The 26,960-nt window shown below is 48.1% G+C and overlaps 1 protein-coding gene across 1 annotated transcript; it reads right to left on the minus strand.

The window, feature by feature from the left end:
• Positions 1–3,443: 3,443 nt before the first annotated feature.
• On the minus strand, positions 3,444–4,321 carry LOC147092251 (epidermal differentiation-specific protein-like). The gene has a single exon (XM_085975636.1). The coding sequence runs from the start codon at positions 4,277–4,279 to the stop codon at positions 3,737–3,739; it is 543 nt and encodes a 180-aa protein (XP_085831762.1). The 5' UTR covers positions 4,280–4,321; the 3' UTR covers positions 3,444–3,736.
• Between the last annotated feature and the right edge of the window lie 22,639 nt (positions 4,322–26,960).

Raw genomic sequence — 26,960 nt, forward strand, 5'->3', positions numbered from 1 at the left:
ACACAGAATTAGAACACAGTAGGAGCAGAACCAGGCTACACGGCCCCTGGGCCCACTCCACTACCCACAGGGCCATGACCATTCCGAACCTAGACTCATGTCCAATTTCCTGCCCGATCCCCGTAACCCATAATTCCCTTTACTTCTAGGAAACTATCTATTTCTGTTTTAAATTTATTTAATGATGTAGCTTCCACAGCTTTCTGGGGCATCAAATTCCACAAACCTACCACCCTCTGACTGAAGAAGTTTCTGCTCATCTCAGTTTTGAAAGAGCAGCCCCTTATTCTAAGATTATGCCCCCTAGTTCTAGTTTCACCCATCATTGGGAACATCCTCACCGCATCCACCCGATCAAGCCCCTTCACAATCTTATATGTTTCAATAAGATCGCCTCTCATTCTTCTGAACTCCAATGAGTAGAGGCCCAATCTACTCAACCTCTCCTCATATGACCACCCCCTCATCCCCGGGATTAACCGAGTGAACCTTCTTTGTACTGACTCGAGAGCAAGTATGTCTTTTCATAAGTATGGACACCAAAACTGTATGCAGTATTCCAGGTGTGGTCTCACCAATACATTGTATAACTGCAGCAATACCTCCCTGTTTTTATATTCCATCCCCCTAGCAATAAAAGCCAACATTCCATTGGCCTTCTTGATCACTTGCTGCACCAGCATACTAACGTTTTGAGTTTCGTGCACCAGGACCCCCAGATCCCTTTGTACTTCAGTACTTTCCAGTTTCTTGTCATTAAGATAATAACTTGCTCTATGATTTTTCCTGCAAAAGTGCATAACCTCACACTTTCCAGTATTGTATTCCATCTGCCAAATCTCTGCCCACTTACTTAGCCTGTCTATGTCACGTTGCACATTTTTAATGTCCTCCTCACTCACTACTTTCCCTCCCATCTTTGTATCATCTGCAAACTTTGATATGTTACACTCGGTCCCCTCATCCAAATCATTAATATAGATTGTAAAGAGTTGGGGACCCAGCACTGACCCCTGCGGAACACCACTATTTACTGATTGCCAGTTTGAGAATGAACCATTTATCCCAACTCTCTGCTTTCTGTTAGAGAGCCAATCCTCCACCCACGCCAGAATATTACCCCCAATCCCGTGATTTTTTATCTTGAGCAATAATCTTTTGTGTGGCACCTTGTCAAATGCCTTTTGGAAGTCTAAATACACTACGTACACTGGTTCTCCTTTATCCACCCTGTATGTTACTTCCTCAAAGAACTCAAGCAAATTTGTCAAACATGACTTCCCCTTCATAAAACCATGCTGAGTTTGTCCTATTAAATTATGTTTATCAAAATGTCCCGTTACTGTCTCCTTAATAATGGACTCTAACATTTTACCAACCACAGATGTTAGGCTAACAGGTCTATAGTTTCCAGCCTTCTGCCTACTACCCTTTTTAAATAAGGGTGTTACATTAGCAGTTTTCCAATCTGCCGGGACCTTTGCTGAGTCCAGGGAGTTTTGGAAAATTATTAACAATGCATCCACAATCTCTACCGCCACATCCCTCAAGCCCCTAGGATGTAAGCCATCAGGTCCAGGGGATTTATCCGGCTTGAGTCCCATTATTTTACCAAGTACCACTTCCTTAGTGATTTTAATCGTATTTAGCTCCTCTCCCCCTAGCGCCCCCTGTTTGTCCAGTGTTGGGATATTCTTAGTGTCCTCTACCGTAAAGACTGATACAAAATATTTGTTCAGCATTTTTGCCATCTCCATGTTTCCCACCATTAATTTCCCGGTCTCATCCTCTAAGGGACCAGCATTTACTTTAGCCACCCTTTTTCTTTTTATATAACTATAGAAACTTTTGCGATCTGTTTTTATATTTTTTGCTAATTTACTTTCATAATCTATCTTCCCTTTCTTAATCAATCTTATAGTTATTTTTTGCTGTCTTTTAAAGTTTTCCCAATCCTTGATCCTCCCACTAGATTTGGCTACCTTATATGCCCTTGTTTTTAGTCGGTTACTATCCTTAATTACTTTACTTAGCCACAGATGGCTATATTTTCTTTTACATCCTTTTTGCCTCAGTGGAATATATATTTTTTGGAAGTTGTAAAATAACTCCTTAAATGTACACCACTGATCATGTACCGTCTTACCCTTTAATCTATTTTCCCAGTCCACTCTAATCAATTCTGCTCTCATACCTTCATAGTCTCCTTTATTCAAGCTCAGCACGCTTGTTTCAGATCCAACCTTCTCACCCTCTACTTGAATATGGAATTCAACCATGTTATGGTCACTCATTCCAAGGGGATCCTTTACTAGGACATTTTTAATTAATCCTGTCTCATTACACAGGACCAAATCTAAGGTTGCTTCTCCCCTGGTCGGTTCAGTTACATACTGCTCAAGAAACCCATCCCTAATACACTCAATGAACTCATCCTCAAGGCTGCTCTGCCCAATTTGATTTGTCCAGTTAATATGATAGTTAAAATCCCCCATAATTATAGCTGTTCCCTTATTACAAGCCTCAACTATTTCCTGATTAATACTCCATCCAACAGAGTTGCAACTGTTCAGAGGCCTATAGACTACAGCCACTAGTGTTTTTTTCCCCTTATTATTCCTTATCTCCACCCAAACTGTTTCACTATCCTGCTCCTTTGACCCAATATCATTTCTCTGTATTATAGTGATTCCTTCCTTTATTAACATAGCCACCCCACCTCCCCTCCCTTCCTGCCTGTCCTTCCTGATTGTTAAATAACCTGGTATGTTTAATTCCCAGTCACGGTCACCCTGCAGCCATGTTTCTGTAATGGCCACAAGATCATACGCATATGTAGTTATTTGTGCCGTTAACTCATTCATTTTGTTACGAATGCTACGTGCATTCAGATAAAGAACTTTCAAATATGTTTTGTGACACTTAGTTCCTGTTTTTTCCCCTTTTACTACTTTACCTTTTACTCCATAACTTCTGCCCCTTCCTCGGCTCAGATCAGTGGGGCGCAGTTTCATTAACAGTGTGTAGACACCCGCACTGAGAGGCACACAAGTGTATAACTGGGATGAATTCAGGAGGACCAGTCTGACGGTGCACTGCCTCGGGAATGTGGTGGAACAGCTGGGAGGGTCAGGTTCCCGGAATTCCTAGTCATTTAATTCTCCCTCTCTGACCCTCACCTCTACCTTGTTATTTAAGATGTACAACGACACCTCATCAATCTAAACTCACACTTTCAAACATTTCCGAGTAGATTTTGTGTAGCGCCTGATATTTAGTCCCATTACACTTAATGCAGTTAAATGTCGGGCGCGGCGCACACCGGGACACCCGGCCGATAGCGCCCGTTCCGCGCCACCGCCTGAGACCAATTTCTAGACCCTAGATTTCAAAGACTTGGTGAAATGAGCCAAACGGAAACATTGGGAATGAGTTTGCAGCATTGTAATTTTATTAGATTGGTGATGAACTGACAGAGCCAAGCAAAGTTACAGACATAATCTACACCGAGGAACAGCAATCAGCAGCGGTACAGGGTTACACCAATTTGGAAGCAGTTTGCGGAGCGGGGGGGGAGCTGGGGGGGAGCTGGTTGAGGATTCGGTGAAAGATGCTCGATGCAGATTCTCTCTCCTACAGACCGTGGGTTTAGTAAAGGAAGGACAGTCAATCGGCAGAGGGCGGGCAGCAGATCAGCCTGCGATGGATCCGCTCAAACTCTTCGCAAGCTGAGTTTTCACACTTCAAAATCAGAACTCTTCAAGGGTAGCAGTGAAGATACCGTGTCATTCAAGACATGTGTGCGGTAGTCTGGCCATTTGTCACCTTTAAAGGTGATGATGCGTCCCCCTTTGAAACTGGCATCTTGATACAGAATCCAGACACCTTCCTTCACCTCATGGGAGGAAGCCAGATTATCGAACTCAGCGTACTTCAGGTTTTCAACTTCGATGTCGATGTCGCGACTCTGACCTTTATAATTAATGTCTTGGTACACAACAATGTTTGGATTTTGTAAATCTTCACTCACCAGGCGCAAAGAATGAATCCGTTTGTCCATGCCACCCAGAGAGTCATGATTCCCTTCTCCATAAACGATGAACCCTCCTTGGTAGTTAGGTTTGTTGTATGCAACCCAATGGTTACCTTCCACCTTCAGAGAGCTAGCACGACCACTGAATATCTGATTCCCAAGGTCAGGGACACTGTTCCTAAATTGCTCCATCTTGCCCTTGAGGTCGGGGTCCTCATACAGGACAATCATGTCGTTTGAGGCCATCCTGACTGCGGGTTTGGTCGCTGCTGTCAGATTTCAGTGAGCTCAGTGCCACTGCAATCATTCAGTGGTTTCCTGGTCCAGGCGTGGACTTATATTCACTTTCTCGCTGATGAATCAGCACATTGTAATTCTTGCTGAGCATCCAATAGTGAATTGGTAGAATGTGCCAAACCCTAATGGGCGGAAGACAACTCAGAAAACAGAACTTTGAGAAAATTTCACAAGTTCCTGGAACCTGACAAGTCAGTAATTGTACAAACTATGTCCTAAACACTCTCACTCTCCGTGTTCCAGTAATTGTACACACCGTGTCCCTCGCACTCTCACTCTCCGTGTTCCAGTAAATGTACACACCGTGTCCCTCACACCCTCACTCTCCGTGTTCCAGTAATTGTACACACCGTGTCCCTCGCACTCTCACTCTCCATGTTCCAGTAATTGGACACACCGTGTCCCTCGCACTCTCACTCTCCATGTTCCAGTAATTGTACACACCGTGTCCCTCACACCCTCACTCTCCGTGTTCCAGTAATTGTACACACTGTGTCCCTCACACCCTCAATCTCCGTGTTCCAGTAATTGTACACACCGTGTCCCTCGCACTCTCACTCTCTGTGTTCCAGTAATTGTACACACCGTGTCCCTCATACTCTCACTCTCCGTGTTCCAGTAATTGTACACACCGTGTCCCTCGCACTCTCACTCTCCGTGTTCCAGTAATTGTACACACCGTGTCCCTCATACTCTCACTCTCCGTGTCCCAGTAATTGTACACACAGTGTCCCTCACACTCTCACTCTCTGTGTTCCAGTAATTGTACACACCGTGTCCCTCACACTCTCACTCTCCGTGTTCCAGTAATTGTACACACCGTGTCCCTCGCACTCTCACTCTCCGTGTTCCAGTAATTGTACACACACTGTCCTTCACACTCTCACTCTGTGTTCCAGTAATTGTACACACCGTGTCCCTCACACTCTCACTCTCCGTGTTCCAGTAATTGTACACACCGTGCCCCTCACACTCTCTCTCTCCATGTTCCAGTAATTGTACACACCGTGTCCCACACACTCTCACTCTCCGTGTTCCAGTAATTGTACACACCGTGTCCCTCACACTCTCACTCTCCGTGTTCCAGTAATTGTGCACACCGTGTCCCTCACACTCTCACTCTCCGTGTTCCAGTAATTGTACACACCGTGTACCTCACACTCTCACTCTCCGTGTTCCAGTAATTGTACACACCGTGTCCCTCACACTCTTACTCTCCGTGTTCCAGTAATTGTACGCACTGCGTCCCTCACACTCTCACTCTCCCTGTTCCAGGAACTGTACACACCGTGTCCCTCACACTCCCGCTCTCCGTGTTCCATAATTGTACACACCGTGTCCCTCACACTCTCACTCTCCGTGTTCCAGTAATTTAACACACTGCATCCCTCACACTCTCACTCTCCGTGTTCCAGGAACTGTACACACTGCGTCCCTCACACTCTCACTCTCCGTGTTCCAGGAACTGTACACACCGTGTCCCTCACACTCTCACTCTCCGTGTTCCAGGAACTGTACATACCGTGTCCCTCACACTCTCACTCTCCGTGTTCCAGGAACTGTACACACGGTGTCCCTCACACTCTCACTCTCCGTGTTCCAGGAACTGTACACACCGTGTCCCTCACACTCTCACTCTCCGTGTTCCAGTAATTGTACACGCCGTGTCCCTCACACTCTCAATCTCCGTGTTCCAGGAACTGTATGCACTGTGTCCCTCACACTCTCACTCTCCGTGTTGTGAGGGGTTTTTGCACAGGCGTGTTTCGGTCAGTCAGCTTTGCCTCTGACTACCTCCCTTGAGCGGTTCGAATCGCTCGCCCCCTGGGTTCTAGACACTGGACTTAGGTACAAGGTGGCGGAACAGAGAAGACTCGAGTAGACAGGTGGTTGGATGCAGACAAAACCAAGATTTTATTGAAGAGGAAAACTTGATACAATCTTATGGAATAATTACCAGTTTACACTTTTACAGGCAATAATTACAAGAGAGTCATAATAGTACTACACTTCCACTTATACAGGTAAATGGGGAACACACGGCACATCGAGGGAAAACAACTATCTTAACAATCCCCTTATCCTTATCCCACCCCCTATACCTAACTTGGTTAAGTTATGAGGGGTCAGAATTCATGCTCACCAATCAAAAGTGGTTTGTCAGACTCAAACAGCGGTTGGGTTTGTGGTTCGCTCTTGGTGCTCTCTGGAGCCTGCCGTCATCACATGGGCTTTGGGCACTGCAAGGGCATTGTCCGGGTTCGAGTACCCCAAAGTTAAAGTCTCTGCTGGGGTACTTTACCTTACACGTCGACAGCTTGAGTTTGCATGAAGGTAGCTGCAGGTAAGCTGAGGCTGAACGCTCGATGGTTCGGAGCCTGCCCTCAGTTGGTCTTCCTCAGTTGGCCTTCCCTCCGGTGGTCATCCCTCCTCCCCTCATCGCGTCCTGCTTCGCCTGGCCTGAATTGCCCGCGTTCCCCCGACCCAGTGCCAGGGCGAGTCCAGATGGAGTGGGAAAGGCACGAGCAAAGGCCAGGGGTAAGCGCGGGACGGGGGAAGAGCGGTAGCCATGAGGGTGAGGGGCCAAAGAGCCGGGGGAGCGGCAGCACCAGCACAACAGCAGAGCAGGTGTTCGAGCAGTCTTCTTCCGAGCGAGCAAGGCACCGATTGCTACCCGGGGGCCTTCAATTATACCTTCGTTGAAAACCCTTAGCTGCGCGCCAAATCAGGTTAGTTCTTTGTTTTAATTTTGGCGGGCTGGTTAAAACAATGGTCGCAATCTATACTGATGGTTTTTGATGACCAGTAATTGCATTTACCGGCCCGATAATTAACTCGTATTGTCCTGAAAGTCCTTGATGGGCTTGTCCAGCCTCGATGGATATGTTTAATCTGTTTCCGATTATGTATGCAGACTGTTTGACGGCCTTAACTGTAGGCCTCATTGAATTTAGATCTGTCTCCAATTCGGCCTAATACATAATTCACAGTTTCTGTCTGGATCCCAAAATACAAAGTTCTTTTCACAGAAAGCCTGCAGCCTTTGTTTCGATTTCTCCCAAGCTGTTGTGCTGCAGAATCCATTTTGGAATCTCGCAGACTTTCTGCCACGAGGCACGGACGCCATCCTGGGTACCCTGTTTAATTTAAAACGTCCATGCAGGGTCCCTTTTATTAATAATAGCCTTTGGGGAGATGCACAAATTTTGCAAATCTTACTATAGTAATCTGGGATGTAATGTTTAAGTTATCCACCAGATGGAGCCAAAGATTAAGGGTGCACATTCACCAGTTTTTAAGGTAATGGGTCATGTATTCAATGTCCTGGTACACCAGTTTATATGGCAATGTGGCATTGCATTATGGGTATCACTCAGAGGTGAATCCTCCATCTTGCCATCGTGCAGTAAGAATGTGTGCCTTGCTTGCAGCCTGTAAGAGATGTTTCTCTGCTACACTGGGTAAATAAACAGTTGGGTTTTGTTCCTAATATCTTGCTTCTCTCAGTTTCTGACCTTATCACTCGGATATCACATATTGGTGACGAGGATAAACAGATCACAACTTGAAGAAGAAAAAAAGAAAAGAGCACTGAATAGAGGATCATGGCTGCTACGGTAGGAAAGATCTCTGCTTTTGATGTTCAGACGCAGACCTGGGATGAGTACTGCGAGTTGCTGATGCATTTCTTTGAAGCAAATGATATAAATGATGTCGGAAAAAGGAGAGCTATTTTGCTCACTTCCGTGGGAAGTCAGACGTATAGTTTAATGAGAAACTTATGCAGTCCTGCAAAGCTTGGAGACAGATCATTTGCTAACCTAGTGGCCTTGCTGAAGGACCATTTCAATCCCAGACCGAGTGAGATTGTACAGCGTTTCAAATTTAACTCACGGAACAGAAAACCGGGAGAGACTGTATTGGATTATGTAGCGGTGTTGAGGAAATTGGCACACGATTGCAATTACGGCAACAACCTGAAAGACATGCTGAGAGATAGGCTAGTTTGCGGGATAATGGATGATCGAATGCAGCGGAAATTATTGTCTGAGGCTGGGCTTACGTATGAAAAAGCGTTGGAACTTGCTCAAGCCATAGAGACAGCGAACTGAGATGTAAAGGAAATACAAGGTTCAGACTGGGCTACTACAAAGCAAGTTGCAGGTCAGGTTGTTGTGCACAATTTCAATATGTGTCAGAAACCACAACGTGAGCAGGTAAAGGCATGTTATAGATGCAATGGTGATCACCTGGTGAGGGAATGCAGGTTTCTGGAGGAAAAGTGCCACAAGTGTGGGGAAAAGGGGACACATAACACGTGCATGCAGGGCAAAATCAACCGTGGAGGAATCCAAACCAAAAGGGGGAGGAAAGCAAAACCTAGGAAGAGAAGTGAAAAAACAGGGAGCACATCACATCAGCGGAGAAGCTGAGAAAGAAGACAACATGTTCATAATGTATAGTATGGTAGCGAACATTCCAAAAGTGGATCCTATCACTTTGCAACTGACAGTAAATGACTCTAAGGTCAACTTTGAAGTGGATACAGGATGCGGCGTAACCATAATGAACAGGGAGGAGTACTCAAAATTGTGGAACCGTGCAAAAGTTCCAGAGTTAAAGTCTTGCTCTATGCAGCTTAAAACATATACCGGTGAACGAGTGGCGACATTGGGTACAGCTACTGTAACTGTGCAACACAGGGACACCGTGGAACAGCTACCTGTAGTTGTAGTATCGGGTTCTGGACCAAACTTGTTAGGTCGGGGCTAGATGCAAGAACTTAAATTAGATTGGGGAGCAATAAATCAAATAGAGGGAGGCAAACAATTGTCTTTGCAAGGAGTGTTGATTGAACATGAGAACGTGTTCAGGGAAGAACTTGGCACATTTAATGGCCCCCCAGCAAAGATTTGTGTCGACGAGGAGGCACTGCCAAGGTTTTTTAAACAACGACCTGTGCTGTATGCCATGAAACTAAAGGTAGAGGCTGAGCTTGACCGTCTTTTGAGAGAGAACATTCTGGAACCCGTGAAATGCTCAGAATGGGCAGCTCCCATTGTGCCTGTTTTAAAACCGGACAATTCGGTAAGACTCTGTGGAGATTATAAATTGACAGTAAATAGGGTGTCTAAACTAGAACAGTATCCTATTCCCAAAACAAAGGATCTCTTTGCGAACCTGGCTGGAGGGAAGAAATTCACGAAGCTGGATATGAGTCATGCATACTTGCAGATTACACTAGATGAGGAATCCAAGAAGTATGTAACCATAAATACACACAAGGGTTTGTTTACCTATAACCGCTTACCATTCGGTGTCTCATCTAGTCCAGCTATTTTCCGGAGGACTATCGAGGGTGTACTGCAAGGGATCCCACATGTTTCAATCTATCTGGATGATATTCTGGTGATGGGAAGAACCGACCAGGAGCATCTGAGCACTCTGAGGGTGGTACTACAAAGATTGGATAAGGCTGGGTTACGGCTCAAGAGGAGTAAGTGCACTTTCTTCGGGAATGAGGCTGTGTTCCTGGGATACAGAGTGGATGCCACCGGGCTCCATCCAATCAAGGAGAAGGTACAAGCACTGCAGGAGGCCCCAGCTCCTACCAATGTGACTGAGTTAAAAGCTTACCTGGGACTGCTAAACTACTATAACTGATTTTTACCAAACTTGGCAACTGTGTTAGCCCCTCTGCACAAACTTCTGTGCAAGGAGACACAGTGGCAGTGGGAAGAGGAACAGAGGGTTTCATTTGAACAGTTCAAGAAACTGATGATGTCCTCGGATGGGCTGGTCAACTACAATGCAGAGAAAGACATCATTCTCTCTTGTGATGCTTCACCTTACGGGGTGGGGGCAGTTCTTTCACACAGCTTGGAAGATGGAACAGAAACACCAATAGGGTTTATGTCCCGAACTCTGACACCAGCGGAAAAAAATATTCCCAGTTAGATAAAGAGGGGTTAGCAGTAATGTTTGGGTTACAGAGGTTTCAAAAGTACATATATGGCAGGAAATTCGCCATATGCACCGATCATAAACCTCTTCTATCTCTTTTTAATGAAATGAAAGCAGTACCACAGATGGTGTCACCCCGGATCCAGAGGTGGGCAGTGACGTTGAGGGCATATGAGTATGTCATCGTTTACAAGGCGGGCAAGTACCATGGGAACGCAGATGCCTTGAGCCGTCTTCCACTGCCAGGTACACCTATCCATGCAGCTCCAGAGGGCAGAGTTTTGATGTTGGAGGACACGGACACGGCAATTGTGACCGCAGAACAGGTAAGGACCTGGACCGGTAAAGGTCCAGTACTGTCTAGAGTCTGAGAATATGTGATGAGGGGTTGGCCACAGCATCCGGAAGGGACTGATTTCATACCTTACAGTGTCAGGAAGACAGAGCTGGGTGTGCAGGATGGTTGCGTGTTTTGGGGAGCGCAAGTGATTATTCCACAGCCAGCATGACAGTCTATCCTAGGGCAACTACATCAGTGTCATCCTGGGGTTTCGCGTATGAAAGCCTTGGCAAGGAGTTACTTGTGGTGACCAAAGCCAGATGAGGAGATAGAAAATCTAGTCAAGACATGGAGCACTTGTCAAGTACACAGGAAGGTACCAGCAGCGGCTCCTCTCCACCCCTGGGAGTGGCCGGATAAAGCATGGAGAAGATTACATGTAGATTATGCGGGTCCATTCATGGGAAAGATGTTCCTCATAATCATGGATGCCCATTCCAAATGGATGGATGTTTATCCTGTAAATTCTGCTTCATCTACTGTTACTATAGACTGCCTGCATAGGAGTTTTAGTAATCAAGGGCTACCGGAGATCGTAGTAAGTGACAATGCCACGTGTTTTGTGAGTACAGAAACAAAAGAGTCATGAGAAACATTGGCTTAGTGCACATGACCTCAGCTTCATATCATCCGTCTTCAAATGGACTTGCGGAGAGAGCCGTACAAACATTTAAGGAGATGATGAAAAAAAGTGCGGAAGGGAGTTTGGCAGCCAAGGTGTCACGAGTTCTGTTCAGCTACAGACTAACACCTCAATCTACCACAGGACTCTCTCCTGCTGAGCTGTTGTTAGGATGTCGACTACGCTCCACTCTTGACCTGGTTCACCCAGATCTAAAAAGGAAGGTGGAAAACCGACGAATCAAACAAAAGGAGAACCATGACAGAAGGACAAAGAGCTGCAGTTTTGGAGAAGGAGATGCGGTCCTTACCAGGAATTTCAGTTATGGTCCAAAATGGATTCCTGGCATCATAAACTCAATGAGCGGTCCAGTATCATATACGGTCATGGTGGGAACTAATCAGGTAGTACGCAGACATGTAGATCAGATACTGACCAGACAAGGGGAAATCGAACTGGAGGTTCCAGAGGAGATGTCGGAGGATAAGTTGGCCCCCATTTATCCAAATGCATCGGTGGTACCACCACCACGAACAGAGCCAGTTCCACCTGGACACCTTCATCAAGAGGAAACCATCGTAGCAAAGTCAGATTCTCTGAGTACTGCTCAGGAGCAGCAGGTGGCTCTACCACAACCAAGCAGGGACTTGACTGTAAGATGTTCACCAAGTACTCACAAACCGCCAGAGAGATTGATATTGACCTGCTAGATTCGTTCAGTATGGACTATCGTTAAAGGAGTTTCCTTATGGGACTTTTTAAGAATGTTGTTAAGAAATGAATGTTCAACTTAAGAGTGGCGGGATATAATAATCTGAGATGTAATGTTTAAGTTCTCCACCAGATGGAGCCAAAGATCAAAGGTTCACATTCACCAGTTTTTAAGGTAATGGGTCATGTATTCAATGTCCTGGTACACCAGTTTATACGGTAATGTGGCATTGCATTATGGGTATGACTCAGAGGTGAATCCTCCATCTTGCCATCGTGCAGTAAGAATGTGTGTCTTGCCTGCAGCCTGTAAGAGATGTTTCTCTGCTACACCGCGTAAATAAATGGTTGGGTTTTGTTCCTAATATCTCGCTTCCCTCAGTTTCAGACCTTACCACTTGAATATCACACTTAAAGTGTTCCAGTAATTGTACACACTGTGTCCCTCACACTCTCATTCACCATGTTGCAGAAATTGTAGACATTGTGTCCCTCACACACTCACTCTCCGTGTTCCAGTAATTTTACACACTGTGTCCCTCAAACTCTCACTCTCTGTGTTCCAGTAATTGTACACACCGTGTCCCTCACACTCTCACTCTCCATGTTCCAGTAATTGTACACACTGTGTCCCTCGCACTCTCACTCTCCGTGTTCCAGTAATTGTACACACCGCGTCCCTCGCACTCTCACTCTCCGTGTTCAAGTAATTGTACACAGCGTGTCCCTCACACTCTCACTCTCCATGTTCCAGTAATTGTAAACACTGTGTCCCTCACACTCTCACCCTCTGTGTTCCAGTAATTGTACACACTGTGTCCCTCACACTCTCACTCTCTGTGTTCCAGTAAATGTTCACACCGTGTCCCTCGCACTCTCACTCTCCGTGTTCCAGTAATTGTACACACTGTGTCCCTCGCACTATCACGCTCCGTGTTCCAGTAATTGTACACACCGTGTCCCTCGAACTCTCAATCTCCGTGTTCCTGTAATTGTACACACTGTGCTCCTCACACCCTCACTCTCCATGTTCCAGTAATTGTATACACCGTGTCCCTCACACTCTCACTCTCCGTGTTCCAGTAATTGTACACACCGTGTCCCGCACACTCTCACTCTCCGTGTTCCAGTAATTGTACACACCTTGTACCTCACACTCTCACTCTCCGTGTTCCAGTAATTGTACACACCGTGTCCCTCACACTCTCACTCTCCGTGTTCCAGTAATTGTACACACCGTGTCCCTCACACTATCACTCTCCGTGTTCCAGTAATTGTGCACACCGTGTCCCTCACACTCTCACTCTCCATGTTCTAGTAATTGTACACACCGTGTCCCTCACACTCTCACGCTCTGTTTTCCAGTATTTGTACACACCGTGTCCCTCACACTCTCACTCTCCGTGTTCCAGGAATTGGACACACCTTGTACCTCACGCTCTCACTCTCCATGTTCCAGTAATTGTGCACACCGTGTCCCTCACACTCTCACTCTCCGTGTTCCAGTAATTGTACACACCGTGTCCCTCACACTCTCACTCTCCGTGTTCCAGTAATTGTGCACACCGTGTCACTCACACTCTCACTCTCCATGTTCTAGTAATTGTACAAACCGTGTCCCTCACACTCTCACTCTCTGTGTTCCAGTATTTGTACACACCGTCTCCCTCGCACTCTCACTCTCCGTGTTCCAGTAATTGTACACACCGTGTCCCTCGCACTCTCACTCTCAGTGTTCCAGTAATTGTAATCACCGTGTCCCTCACACTCTCACTCTCCGTGTTCCAGTAATTGTACACACCGTGTCCCTCGCACTCTCACTCTCCGTGTTCCAGTAATTGTACACACCGTGTCCCTCACACTCTCACTCTCCGTGTTCCAGTAATTGTACACACCGTGTCCCTCGCACTCTCACTCTCAATGTTCCAGTAATTGTACACACCGTGTCCCTAGCACTCTCACTCTCCGTGTTCCAGTAATTGTACACACCGTGTCCCACACACTCTCACTCTCCGTGTTCCAGTAATTGTACACACTGTGTCCCTCACACTCTCACTCTCTGTGTTCCAGTAATTTTACACACCGTGTCCCTCGCACTCTCACTCTCCGTGTTCCAGTAATTGTACACACCGCTTCCCTCACACTCTCACTCTCAGTGTTCCTGTAATTGTACACACCGTGTCCCTCGCACTCTCACTCTCCGTGTTCCAGTAATTGTAATCACCGTGTCCCTCACACTCTCACTCTCCATTTTCCTGTAATTGTACACATCGTGTCCCTCACACTCTCACTCTCTGTGTTCCAGTAATTGTACACACCGAGTGCCTCGCACTCTCATTCTCCGTGTTCCAGCAATTGTACACACCGTGTCCCACACACTCTCACTCTCCGTGTTCCAGTAATTGTACACACCGTGTCCCACACACTCTCACTCTCCGTGTTCCAGTAATTGTACACTGTGTCCCTCGCACTCTCACTCTCCGTGTTCCAGTAATTGTACACAATTTCCATCACACTCTCACTCTACGTGTTCCAGTAATTGTACACACCGTGTCCCTCACACTCTCACTCTCCATGTTCCAGTAATTGTACACATCGTGTCCCACACACTCTCACTCTCCGTGTTCCAGTAATTGTACACTGTGTCCCGCACACTCTCACTCTCCGTGTTCCAGTAATTGTACACACCGTGTCCCTCGCACTCTCACTCTCCGTGTTCCAGTAATTGTACACAGTTTCCATCACACTCTCACTCTACGCGTTCCAGTAATTGTGCACACCATGTCCCTCACACTCTCACTCTCCGTGTTCCAGTAATTGTACACACCGTGTCCCTCACACGCTCACGCTCCGTGTTCCAGTAATTATACACACTGTGTCCCTCACACTCTCACTCTGTGTTCCAATAATTGTACACACCGTGTCCCTCACACTCGCACTCTCCGTGTTCCAGTAATTGTACACACCGTGTCCCTCGCACTCTCACTCTCCGTGTTCCAGTAATTGTACACACCGTGTCCCTCGCACTCTCACTCTCCGTGTTCCAGTAATTGTACACACCGTGTCCCTCACACTCTCACTCTCCGTGTTCCAGTAATTGTACACACAGTGTCCCTCACACACTCTCACTCTCCGTGTTCCAGTAATTGTGCACACCGTGTCCCTCACACTCTCACTCTCCGTGTTCCAGTAATTGTACACACCGTGTCCCTCGCACTCTCGCTCTCCGTGTTCCAATAATTTCAAACACCGTGTCCCTCACACTCTCACTCTCCGTGTTCCAGTAATTGTACACACCGTGTCCCTCGCACTCTCACTCTCCGTGTTCCAGTAATTGTACACACCGTGTCCCTCACACTCTCACTCTCCGTGTTTCAGTAATTGTACACACTGTGTCCCTCACACTCTCACTCTCCGTGTTCCAGTAATTGTACACACCGTGTCCCTCGCACTCTCACTCTGTGTTCCAGTAACTGTAATCACCGTGTCCCTCACACTCTCACTCTCCGTGTTCCAGTAATTGTACACACCGTGTCCCTCGCACTCTCACTCTCCGTGTTCCAGTAAGTTTACACACTGTGTCCCTCACACTCTCACTCTCCGTGTTCCAGTAATTGCACACACCGTGTCCCTCACACTCTCACTCTCTGTGTTCCAGTAATTGTACACACCGTGTCCCTCACACTCTCACTCTCCGTGTTCCAGTAATTGTACACACCATGTCCCTCGCACTCTCACTCTCCGTGTTCCAGTCATTGTAATCACCGTGTCCCTCGCACTCTCACTCTCCATGTTCCAGTAATTGTACACACCGTGTCTCTCACACTCTCACTCTCCGTGTTCCAGTAATTGTACACACTGTGTCCCTCACACTCTCACTCTCCGTGTTCCAGTAATTGTACACACCGTGTCCCTCGCACTCTCACTCTCCGTGTTCCAGTTATTGTACACATCATGTCCCTCACACTCTCACTCTCTGTGTTCCAGTAATTGTACACACCATGTCCCGCACACTCTCACTCTCTGTGTTCCTGTAATTGTACACACCGTGTCCCTCGCACTCTCACTCTCCTTGTTCCAGTAATTGTACACATCGTGTCCCTCACACTCTCACTCTCCGTGTTACAGTAATTGTACACACCGTGTCCCTCGCACTCTCACTCTCCCTGTTCCAGTAATTGTACACACCGTGTCCCTCACACTCTCAGTCTCCGTGTTCCAGTAATTGTACTCACCGTGTCCCACACACTCTCACTCTCCGTGTTCCAGTTATTGTACACATCATGTCCCTCACACTCTCACTCTCCGTGTTACAGTAATTGTACACACCGTGTCCCTCGCACTCTCACTCTCCCTGTTCCAGTAATTGTACACACCGAGTCCCTCGCACTCTCACTCTCCGTGTTCCAGTAATTGTACACACCGTGTCCCTCACACTCTCGCTCTCCGTGTTCCAGTAATTGTACACACCGTATCCCTCACAATCTCACTCTCCGTGTTCCAGTAATGGTACACTCCATGTCCCTTGCACTCTCAGTCTCCGTGTTCCAGTAATTGTACACACTGTCTCCCTCACACTCTCACTTTCCGTATTCCAGTAATTGTACACACTGTGTCCCTCACACTCTCGCTCTCCGTGTTCCAGTAATTGTACACACCGTGTCCCTCGCACTCTCACTCTCCGTGTTCCTGTAATTGTACACACTGTGTCCCTCACACTCTCACTCTCCGTGTTCCAGTAATTGTACAAACCGTGTCCCTCACACTCTCACTCTCCGTGTTCCAGTAATTGTACACAACGTGTCCCTCACACTCTCACTCCCCGTGTTCCAGTAATTGTACACACCGTGTCCCTCACACTCTCACTCTCTGTGTTCCAGTTATTGTACACATCATGTCCCTCACAATCTCACTCTCCGTGTTCCAGTAATTGTACACACCATGTCCCGCACACTCTCACTCTCCGGGTTCCTGTAATTGTACACACCGTGTCCCTCGCACTCTCACTCTCCGTGTTCCAGTAATTGTACACACCGTGTCCCTCACACTCTCACTCTCCATGTTCCAGTAATTGTACACACCGTGTCCCTCACACTCTCACTCTCCGTGTTCCAGTAATTGTACACACCGTGTCCCTCGCACTCTCACTCTCCGTGTTCCAGTAATTGTACACACCGTGTCCCTCACACTCTCACTCTCCGTGTTCCAGTAATTGTACACACCGTGTCCCTCACACTCTCACTCTCCGTGTTCCAGTAATTGTACACACCGTGTCCCTCACACTCTCACTCTCTGTGTTCCTGTAATTGTACACACCGTGTCCCTTACACTCTCACTCTCCGTGTTCCAGTAATTGTACACACAGTTTCCCTCACACTCTCACTCTCCGTGTTCCAGTAATTGTACACACCGTGTCCCTCACACTCTCACTCTCCGTGTTCCAGTAATTGTACACACTGTGTCCCTCACACTCTCACTCTCCGTGTTCCAGTAATTGTACACACTGTGTCCCTCACACTCCCACTCTCCGTGTTCCAGTAAATGTACACACCGTGTCCCTCACACTCTCACTCTCCGTGTTCCAGTAATTGTACACCGTGTCCCTCACACTCTCACTCTCCGTGTTACAGTAATTGTACACACCGTGTCCCTCGCACTCTCACTCTCCCTGTTCCAGTAACTGTACACACCATGTCCCTCGCACTCTCACTCTCCGTGTTACAGTAATTGTATGCACTGCGTCCCTCACACTCTCGCACTCCGTGTTCCATTAATTGTACACACCATGTCCCTCACACTCTCACTTTCCGTATTCCAGTAATTGTACACACTGTGTCCCTCACAGTCTCGCTCTCCGTGTTCCAGTAATTGTAAACAGCGTTTCACTCACACTCTCACTCTCCGTGTTCCAGTAATTGTACACGCCGTGTCTCTCACACTCTCACTCTCTGTGTTCCAGTAATTGTACACACCGTGTCCCTCACACTCTTACTCTCCGTGTTCCAGTAATTGTACACACCGTGTCCCTCACATTCTCACTCTCCGTGTTCCAGTAATTGTACACACTGTTTCCCTCACACTCTCACTCTCCGTGTTCCAGTAATTGTACACACCGTGTACCTCACACTCTCACTCTCCATGTTCCAGTAATTGTACACACCGTGTCCCTCACACTCTCACTCTCCGTGTTCCAGTAATTATACACACCGTGTCCCTCGCACTCTCACTTTCCGTGATCCAGTAATTGTACACACTGTGTCCCTCACACTCTCACTCTCCGTGTTCCAGTAATTGTACACACCGTGTCCCTCGCATTCTCACTCTCCGTGTTCCAGTAATTGTACACACCGTGTCCCTCACACTCTCACTCTCCGTGTTCCAGTAATTGTACACACCGTGTCCGTCGCACTCTCACTCTCCGTGTTCCAGTAATTGTACACACTGCGTCCCTCACACTCCCACTCTCCGTGTTCCAGTAATTGTACACACCATGTCCCTCACACTCTCACTCTCCGTGTTCCAGTAATTGTACACACTGTGTCCCTCGCACTCTCCCTCTCCGTGTTCCTGTAATTGTACACACCGTGTCCCTCACACTCTCACTCTCCGTGTTCCAGTAATTGCACACACCGTGTCCCTCGCACTCTCACTCTCCGTGTTCCAGTAATTGTACACACCGTGTCCCTCACACTCTCACTCTCCGTGTTCCAGTAATTGTACCCACCGCTTCCCTCACTCTCTCACTCTCCGTGTTCCTGTAATTGTACACACCGTGTCCCTCGCACTCTCACTCTCCGTGTTCCAGTAATTGTGCCCACCGTGTCCCTCACACTCTCACTCTCCGTGTTCCAGTAATTGTACACACCGTGTCCCTCGCACTCTCACTCTCCGTGTTCCAGTAATTGTACACACCGTGTCCCTCACACTCTCACTCTCCGTGTTCCAGTTATTGTACACATCATGTCCCTCACACTCTCACTCTCCGTGTTCCAGTAATTGTACACACCGTGTCCCTCACACTCTCACTCTCCGTGTTCCAGTAATTGTACACACCGTGTCCCTCGCACTCTCACTCTCGGTGTTCCAGTAATTGTACACAGTGTCCCTCACACTCTCACTCTCCGTGTTCCAGTAATTGTACACACCGTGTCCCTCACACTCTCACTCTCCGTGTTCCAGTAATTGTACACACCATGTCCCTCACACTCTCATTCTCCGCGTTCCTGTAATTGTACACACCGTGTCCCTCGCACTCTCACTCTCCGTGTTCCAGTAATTGTACACACCGTGTCCCTCACACTCTCAATCTCCGTGTTCCAGTAATTGTACACCGTGTCCCTCACACTCTCACTCTCCGTGTTCCAGTAATTGTACACACTGTGTCCCTCACACTCTCACTCTCCGTGTTCCAGTAATTGTACACACCGTGTCCTTCACACTCTCACTCTCCGTGTTACAGTAATTGTACACTCCGTGTCCCTCGCACTCTCACTCTCCCTGTTCCAGTAACTGTACACACCATGTCCCTCACACTCTCACTCTCCGTGTTCCAGTAATTGTACGCACTGCGTCCCTCACACTCTCGCTCTCCGTGTTCCAGTAATTGTACACACCGTGTCCCTCGCACTCTCACTCTCTGTGTTCCAGTAATGGTACACACTGTGTCCCTCACACTCTCACTCTCCGTGTTCCAGTAATTGTACACACCATGTCCCTCACACTCTCAGTCTCCGTGTTCCAGTAATTGTACACACCATGTCCCTCACACTCTCACTTTCCGTATTCCAGTAATTGTACACACTGTGTCCCTCACACCCTCGATCTCCGTGTTCCAGTAATTGTACACTCCGTGTCCCTCACACTCTCACTCTACATGTTCCAGTAATTGTACACACTGTGCCCCTCACACTCTCACTCTCCGTGTTCCAGTAATTGTACACACCGTGTCTCTCACACTCTCACTCTCTGTGTTCCAGTAATTGTACACACCGTGTACCTCACACTCTCACTCTCCATGTTCCAGTAATTGTACACACTGTGTCCCTCACACTCTCACTCTCCGTGTTCCAGTAATTGTACACACCGTGTCCCTCACACTCCCACTCTCAGTGTTCCAGTAATTGTACACACCATGTCCCTCACACTCTCACTCTCCGCATTCCTGTAATTGTACACACCGTGTCCCTCGCACTCTCACTCTCCGTGTTCCAGTAATTGTACACACCGTGTCCCTCACACTCTCACTCTTCCTGTTCCAGTAACTGTACACACCATGTCCCTCGCACTCTCACTCTCCGTGTTCCAGTAATTGTACACACTTTCCCTCAAACTCTCACTCACCGTGTTCCAGTAATTGTACGCACTGCGTCCCTCGTACTCTCATTCTCCGTGTTCCAGCAATTGTACTCACCGTGTCCCACACACTCTCACTCTCAGTGTTCCAGTAATTGTACACACTGTGTCCCTCACACTCTCAGTCTCTGTGTTCCAGTAATTGTACACACCGTGTCCCTCACACTCTCAGTCTCTGTGTTCCAGTAATTGTACACACCGTGTCCCACACACTCTCACTCTCCGTGTTCCAGTAATTGTACACCGTGTCCCTCGCACTCTCACTCTCCGTGTTCCAGCAATTGTACACAGTTTCCATCACACTCTCACTCTCCGTGTTCCAGTAATTGTACACACCGTGTCCCTCGCACTCTCACTCTCCGTGTTCCAGCAATTGTACACACCGTGTCCCTCACACTCTCACTCTCCGTGTTACAGTAATTGTACACACCGTGTCCATCGCACTCTCACTCTCCCTGTTCCAGTAACTGTACACCCCGTGTCCCTCGCACTCTCACTCTCCGTGTTCCAGTAATTGTACACACCGTGTCCCTCACACTCTCACTCTCCGTGTTCCAGTAATTGTACACACCGTGTCCCTCACACTCTCAGTCTCCGTGTTCCAGTAATTGTACGCACTGCGTCCCTCACACTCTCGTTCTCCGTGTTCCAGTAATTGTACACAACGTGTCCCTCACACTCTCGCTCTCCGTGTTCCAGTAATTGTACACACCGTATCCCTCACAATCTCACTCACCGTGTTCCAGTAATGGTACACTCCATCTCCCTTGCACTCTCAGTCTCCGTGTTCCAGTAATTGTACACACCGTGTCCCTCACACACTCACTTTCCGTATTCCAGTAATTGTACACACTGTGTCCCTCACACTCTCACTTTCCGTATTCCAGTAATTGTACACACCGTGTCCCTCACACTCTCACTTTCCGTATTCCAGTAATTGTACACACTGTGTCCCTCACACTCTCACTCTCCGTATTCCAGTAATTGTACACACTGTGTCCCTCACACTCTCACTCTCCATGTTCCAGTAATTGTACACACTGTGTCCCTCACACTCTCACTCTCCGTGTTCCAGTAATTGTACACACCGTGTCCCTCACACTCTCACTCTCCGTGTTCCAGTAATGGTACACACCGTGTCTCTCACACTCTCACTCTCTGTGTTCCAGTAATTGGACACACCATGTACCTCACACTCTCACTCTCCGTGTTCCAGTAATTGTACACACCGTGTCCCACACACTCTCACTCTCCATGTTCCAGTAATTGTACACACTGTGTCCCTCACACTCTCACTCTCCGTGTTCCAGTAATTGTACAATCCGTGTCCCTCACACTCTCACTCTCAGTGTTCCAGTAATTGTAATCACCGTGTCCCTCACACTCTCACTCTCCGTATTCCAGTAATTGTACACACCGTGTCCCTCACACTCTCACTCTCCGTGTTCCAGTAATTGTACACACCGTGTCCCTCACACTCTCACTCTCCGTGTTCCAGTAATTTTACACACCGTGCCCCTCGCACTCTCACTCTCCGTGTTCCAGTAATTGTACACACCGCTTCCCTCACACTCTCACTCTCCATGTTCCTGTAATTGTACACACCGTGTCCCTCGCACTCTCACTCTCTGTGTTCCAGTAATTGTAATAACCATGTCCCTCACACTCTCACTCTCCGTGTTCCTGTAACTGTACACACCGTGTCCCTCACACTCTCACTCTCCATGTTCCAGTAATTGTACACACCGTGTCCCTCACACTCTCAGTCTCTGTGTTCCAGTAATTGTACACACCGTGTCCCTCACACTCTCAGTCTCTGTGTTCCAGTAATTGTACACACCGTGTCCCACACACTCTCACTCTCCGTGTTCCAGTAATTGTACACCGTGTCCCTCGCACTCACACTCTCCGTGTTCCAGCAATTGTACACAGTTTCCATCACACTCTCACTCTCCGTGTTCCAGTAATTGTACACACCGTGTCCCACACACTCTCACTCTCCATGTTCCAGTAATTGTACACCGTGTCCCTCGCACTCTCACTCTCCGTGTTCCAGCAATTGTACACCGTGTCCCTCACACTCTCACTCTCCGTGTTGCAGCAATTGTACACACCGTGTCCCTCACACTCTCACTCTCCATGTTCCAGTAATTATACACACCGTGTCCCTCGCACTCTCACTCTCCGTGTTCCAGTAATTGGACACACCGTGTCCCTCACACTCTCACTCTCCGTGTTCCAGTAATTGTAAACACTGTGTCCCTCACACGCTCACTCTCTGTGTTCCAGTAATTGTACACACTGTGTCCCTCACACTCTCAATCTGTGTTCCAATAATTGTACACACCGTGTTCCTCTCACTCTCACTCTCCGTGTTCCAGCAATTGTACACACCGTGTCCCTCACACTCTCACTCTCCGTGTTACAGTAATTGTAGACACCGTGTCCCTCGCACTCTCACTCTCAGTGTTCCAGTAATTGTAATCACCGTGTCCCTCACACTCTCACTCTCCGTGTTCCAGTAATTGTACACACCGTGTCCCTCACAGTCTCACTCTCCGTGTTCCAGTAATTGTACACACCGTGTCCCTCACACTCTCACTCTCCATGTTCCAGTAATTGTACACACCGTGTTCCTCTCACGCTCACTCTCCATGTTCCAGTAATTGTACACACCGTGTCCCTCACACTCTCACTCTCCGTGTTCCAGTAATTTTACACACTGTGTCCCTCACACTCTCACTCTCCATGTTCCAGTAATTGTACACAACGTGTCACTCACACTCTCACTCTCCGTGTTCCTGTAATTGTACACACCGTGTCCCTCGCACTCTCACTCTCCGTGTTCCAGTCATTGTAATCACCGTGTCCCTCGCACTCTCACTCTCCAAGTTCCAGTAATTGTACACACTGAGCTAGTCGCACTCTCACTCTCCGTGTTCCAGTAATTGTACACACCGTGTCCCTCGCACTCTCACTCTCCGTGTTCCAGTAATTGTACACACTGTGTCCCTCGCACTCTCACTCTCCGTGTTCCAGTAATTGTACACACCGTGTCCCTCACACTCTCACTCTCCGTTTTCCAGTTATTGTACACATCATGTCCCTCACACTCTCACTCTCCGTGTTCCAGTAATTGTACACTCCGTGTCCCTCACACTCTCACTCTCCGTGTTCCAGTAATTGTACACACCATGTCCCTCACTCTCTCACTCTCCGCGTTCCTGTAATTGTACCCACCGTGTAGCTCACACTCTCACTCTCCGTGTTCCAGTAATAGTACACACCGTGTCCCTCACACTCTCACTCTCCGTGTTTCAGTAATTGTACACACCGTGTCCCTCGCACTCTCACTCTCCGTGTTCCAGCAATTGTACACACCGTGTCCCTCACACTCTCACTCTCCGTGTTACAGTAATTGTACACACCGTGTCCCTCGCACTCTCACTCTCCCTGTTCCAGTAACTGTACACCCCGTGTCCCTCGCACTCTCACTCTCCGTGTTCCAGTAATTGTACACACCGTGTCCCTCACACTCTCACTCTCCGTGTTCCAGTAATTGTACACACCGTGTCCCTCACACTCTCAGTCTCCGTGTTCCAGTAATTGTACGCACTGCGTCCCTCACACTCTCGCTCTCCGTGTTCCAGTAATTGTACACAACGTGTCCCTCACATTCTCACTCTCCGTGTTCCAGTAATTGTACACACCGTATCCCTCACAATCTCACTCTCCGTGTTCCAGTAATGGTACACTCCATGTCCCTTGCACTCTCAGTCTCCCTGTTCCAGTAATTGTACACACCGTGTCCCTCACACTCTCACTTTAGGTATTCCAGTAATTGTACACACTGTGTCCCTCACACTCTCGCTCTCCGTGTTCCAGTAATTGTAAACAGCGTTTCCCTCACACTCTCACTCTCTGTGTTCCAGTAATTGGACACACCGTGTCTCTCACACTCTCACTCTCTGTGTCCCAGTAATTGTACACACCGTGTACCTCACACTCTCACTCTCCATGTTCCAGTAATTGTACACACTGTGTCCCTCACACTCTCACTCTCCGTATTCCAGTAATTGTACACACCGTGTCCCTCAAACTCTCACTCTCCATGTTCCAGTAATTGTACACACCGTGTACCTCACCCTCTCACTCTCCGTGTTCCAGTAATTGTACACACCGTGTCCCTCACACTCTCACTCTCCGTGTTCCAGAAATTGTACACACCGTGTCCCTCACACTCTCACTCTCTGTGTTCCAGTAATTGTACACACTGTGTCCCTCGCACTCTCATTCTCCGTGTTCCAGCAATTGTACACACCGTGTCCCACACACTCTCCCTCTCCGTGTTCCAGTAATTGTACACACCGTGTCCCTCACATTCTCACTCTCCGTGTTCCAGTAATTGTACACACTGTTTCCCTCACACTCTCACTCTCCGTGTTCCAGTAATTGTACACACCGTGTACCTCACACTCTCACTCTCCATGTTCCAGTAATTGTACACACCGTGTCCCTCACACTCTCACTCTCCGTGTTCCAGTAATTATACACACCGTGTCCCTCGCACTCTCACTTTCCGTGATCCAGTAATTGTACACACTGTGTCCCTCACACTCTCACTCTCCATGTTCCAGTAATTGTACACACCGTGTCCCTCGCATTCTCACTCTCCGTGTTCCAGTAATTGTACACACCGTGTCCCTCACACTCTCACTCTCCGTGTTCCAGTAATTGTACACACCATGTCCGTCGCACTCTCACTCTCCGTGTTCCAGTAATTGTACACACCGCGTCCCTCACACTCCCACTCTCCGTGTTCCAGTAATTGTACACACCATGTCCCTCACACTCTCACACTCCGTGTTCCAGTAATTGTACACACTGTGTCCCTCGCACTCTCTCTCTCCGTGTTCCTGTAATTGTACACACCGTGTCCCTCACACTCTCACTCTCCGTGTTCCAGTAATTGCACACACCGTGTCCCTCGCACTCTCACTCTCCGTGTTCCAGTAATTGTACACACCGTGTCCCTCACACTCTCACTCTCCGTGTTCCAGTAATTGTACCCACCGCTTCCCTCACACTCTCACTCTCCGTGTTCCTGTAATTGTACACACCGTGTCCCTCGCACTCTCACTCTCCGTGTTCCAGTAATTGTGCACACCGTGTCCCTCACACTCTCACTCTCCGTGTTCCAGTAATTGTACACACCGTGTCCCTCGCACTCTCACTCTCCGTGTTCCAGTAATTGTACACACCGTGTCCCTCACACTCTCACTCTCCGTGTTCCAGTTATTGTACACATCATGTCCCTCACACTCTCACTCTCCGTGTTCCAGTAATTGTACACACCGTGTCCCTCACACTCTCACTCTCCGTGTTCCAGTAATTGTATACACCGTGTCCCTCGCACTCTCACTCTCGGTGTTCCAGTAATTGTACACAGTGTCCCTCACACTCTCACTCTCCGTGTTCCAGTAATTGTACACAGCGTGTCCCTCACACTCTCACTCTCCATGTTCCAGTAATTGTACACACCATGTCCCTCACACTCTCATTCTCCGCGTTCCTGTAATTGTACACACCGTGTCCCTCGCACTCTCACTCTCCGTGTTCCAGTAATTGTACACACCGTGTCCCTCACACTCTCAATCTCCGTGTTCCAGTAATTGTACACCGTGTCCCTCACACTATCACTCTCCGTGTTCCAGTAATTGTACACACTGTGTCCCTCACACTCTCACTCTCCGTGTTCCAGTAATTGTACACACCGTGTCCTTCACACTCTCACTCTCCGTGTTACAGTAATTGTACACTCCGTGTCCCTCGCACTCTCACTCTCCCTGTTCCAGTAACTGTACACACCATGTACCTCGCACTCTCACTCTCCGTGTTCCAGTAATTGTACGCACTGCGTCCCTCACACTCTCGCTCTCCGTGTTCCAGTAATTGTACACACTGTGTCCCTCGCACTCTCACTCTCTGTGTTCCAGTAATTGTACACACCGTGTCCCTCACACTCTCACTCTCCGTGTTCCAGTAATTGTACACACCATGTCCCTCACACTCTCACTCTCCGTGTTCCAGTAATTGTACACACCATGTCCCTCACACTCTCACTTTCCGTATTCCAGTAATTGTACACACTGTGTCCCTCACACCCTCGCTCTCCGCGTTCCAGTTATTGTACACACCGTGTCCCTCGCACTCTCACTCTCCGTGTTCCAGTAATTGTACACACCGTGTCTCTCACACTCTCACTCTCCGTGTTCCAGTAATTGTACACACCGTGTCCCTCACACTCTCACTCTCCATGTTCCAGTAATTGTACACACTGTGTCCCTCACACTCTCACTCTCCGTGTTCCAGTAATTGTACACACCGTGTCCCTCACACTCTCACTCTCCATGTTCCAGTAATTGTACACACCGTGTCCCTCACACTCTCACTCTCCGTGTTCCAGTAATTGTACACACCGTGTCCCTCACACTCTCACTCTCCGTGTTCCAGTAATTGTACACACCGTGTCCCTCACAGTCTCACTCTCAGTGTTCCAGTAATTGTACACACCATGTCCCTCACACTCTCACTCTCCGCGTTCCTGTAATTGTACACACCGTGTCCCTCGCACTCTCACT

This window comes from Somniosus microcephalus, unplaced genomic scaffold, assembly GCF_052327205.1.
Source record: "Somniosus microcephalus isolate GS21.2 unplaced genomic scaffold, FLI_Smic_1.0 unresolved_chr2, whole genome shotgun sequence".
Classification (NCBI taxonomy): Eukaryota; Metazoa; Chordata; class Chondrichthyes; order Squaliformes; family Somniosidae; genus Somniosus; species Somniosus microcephalus.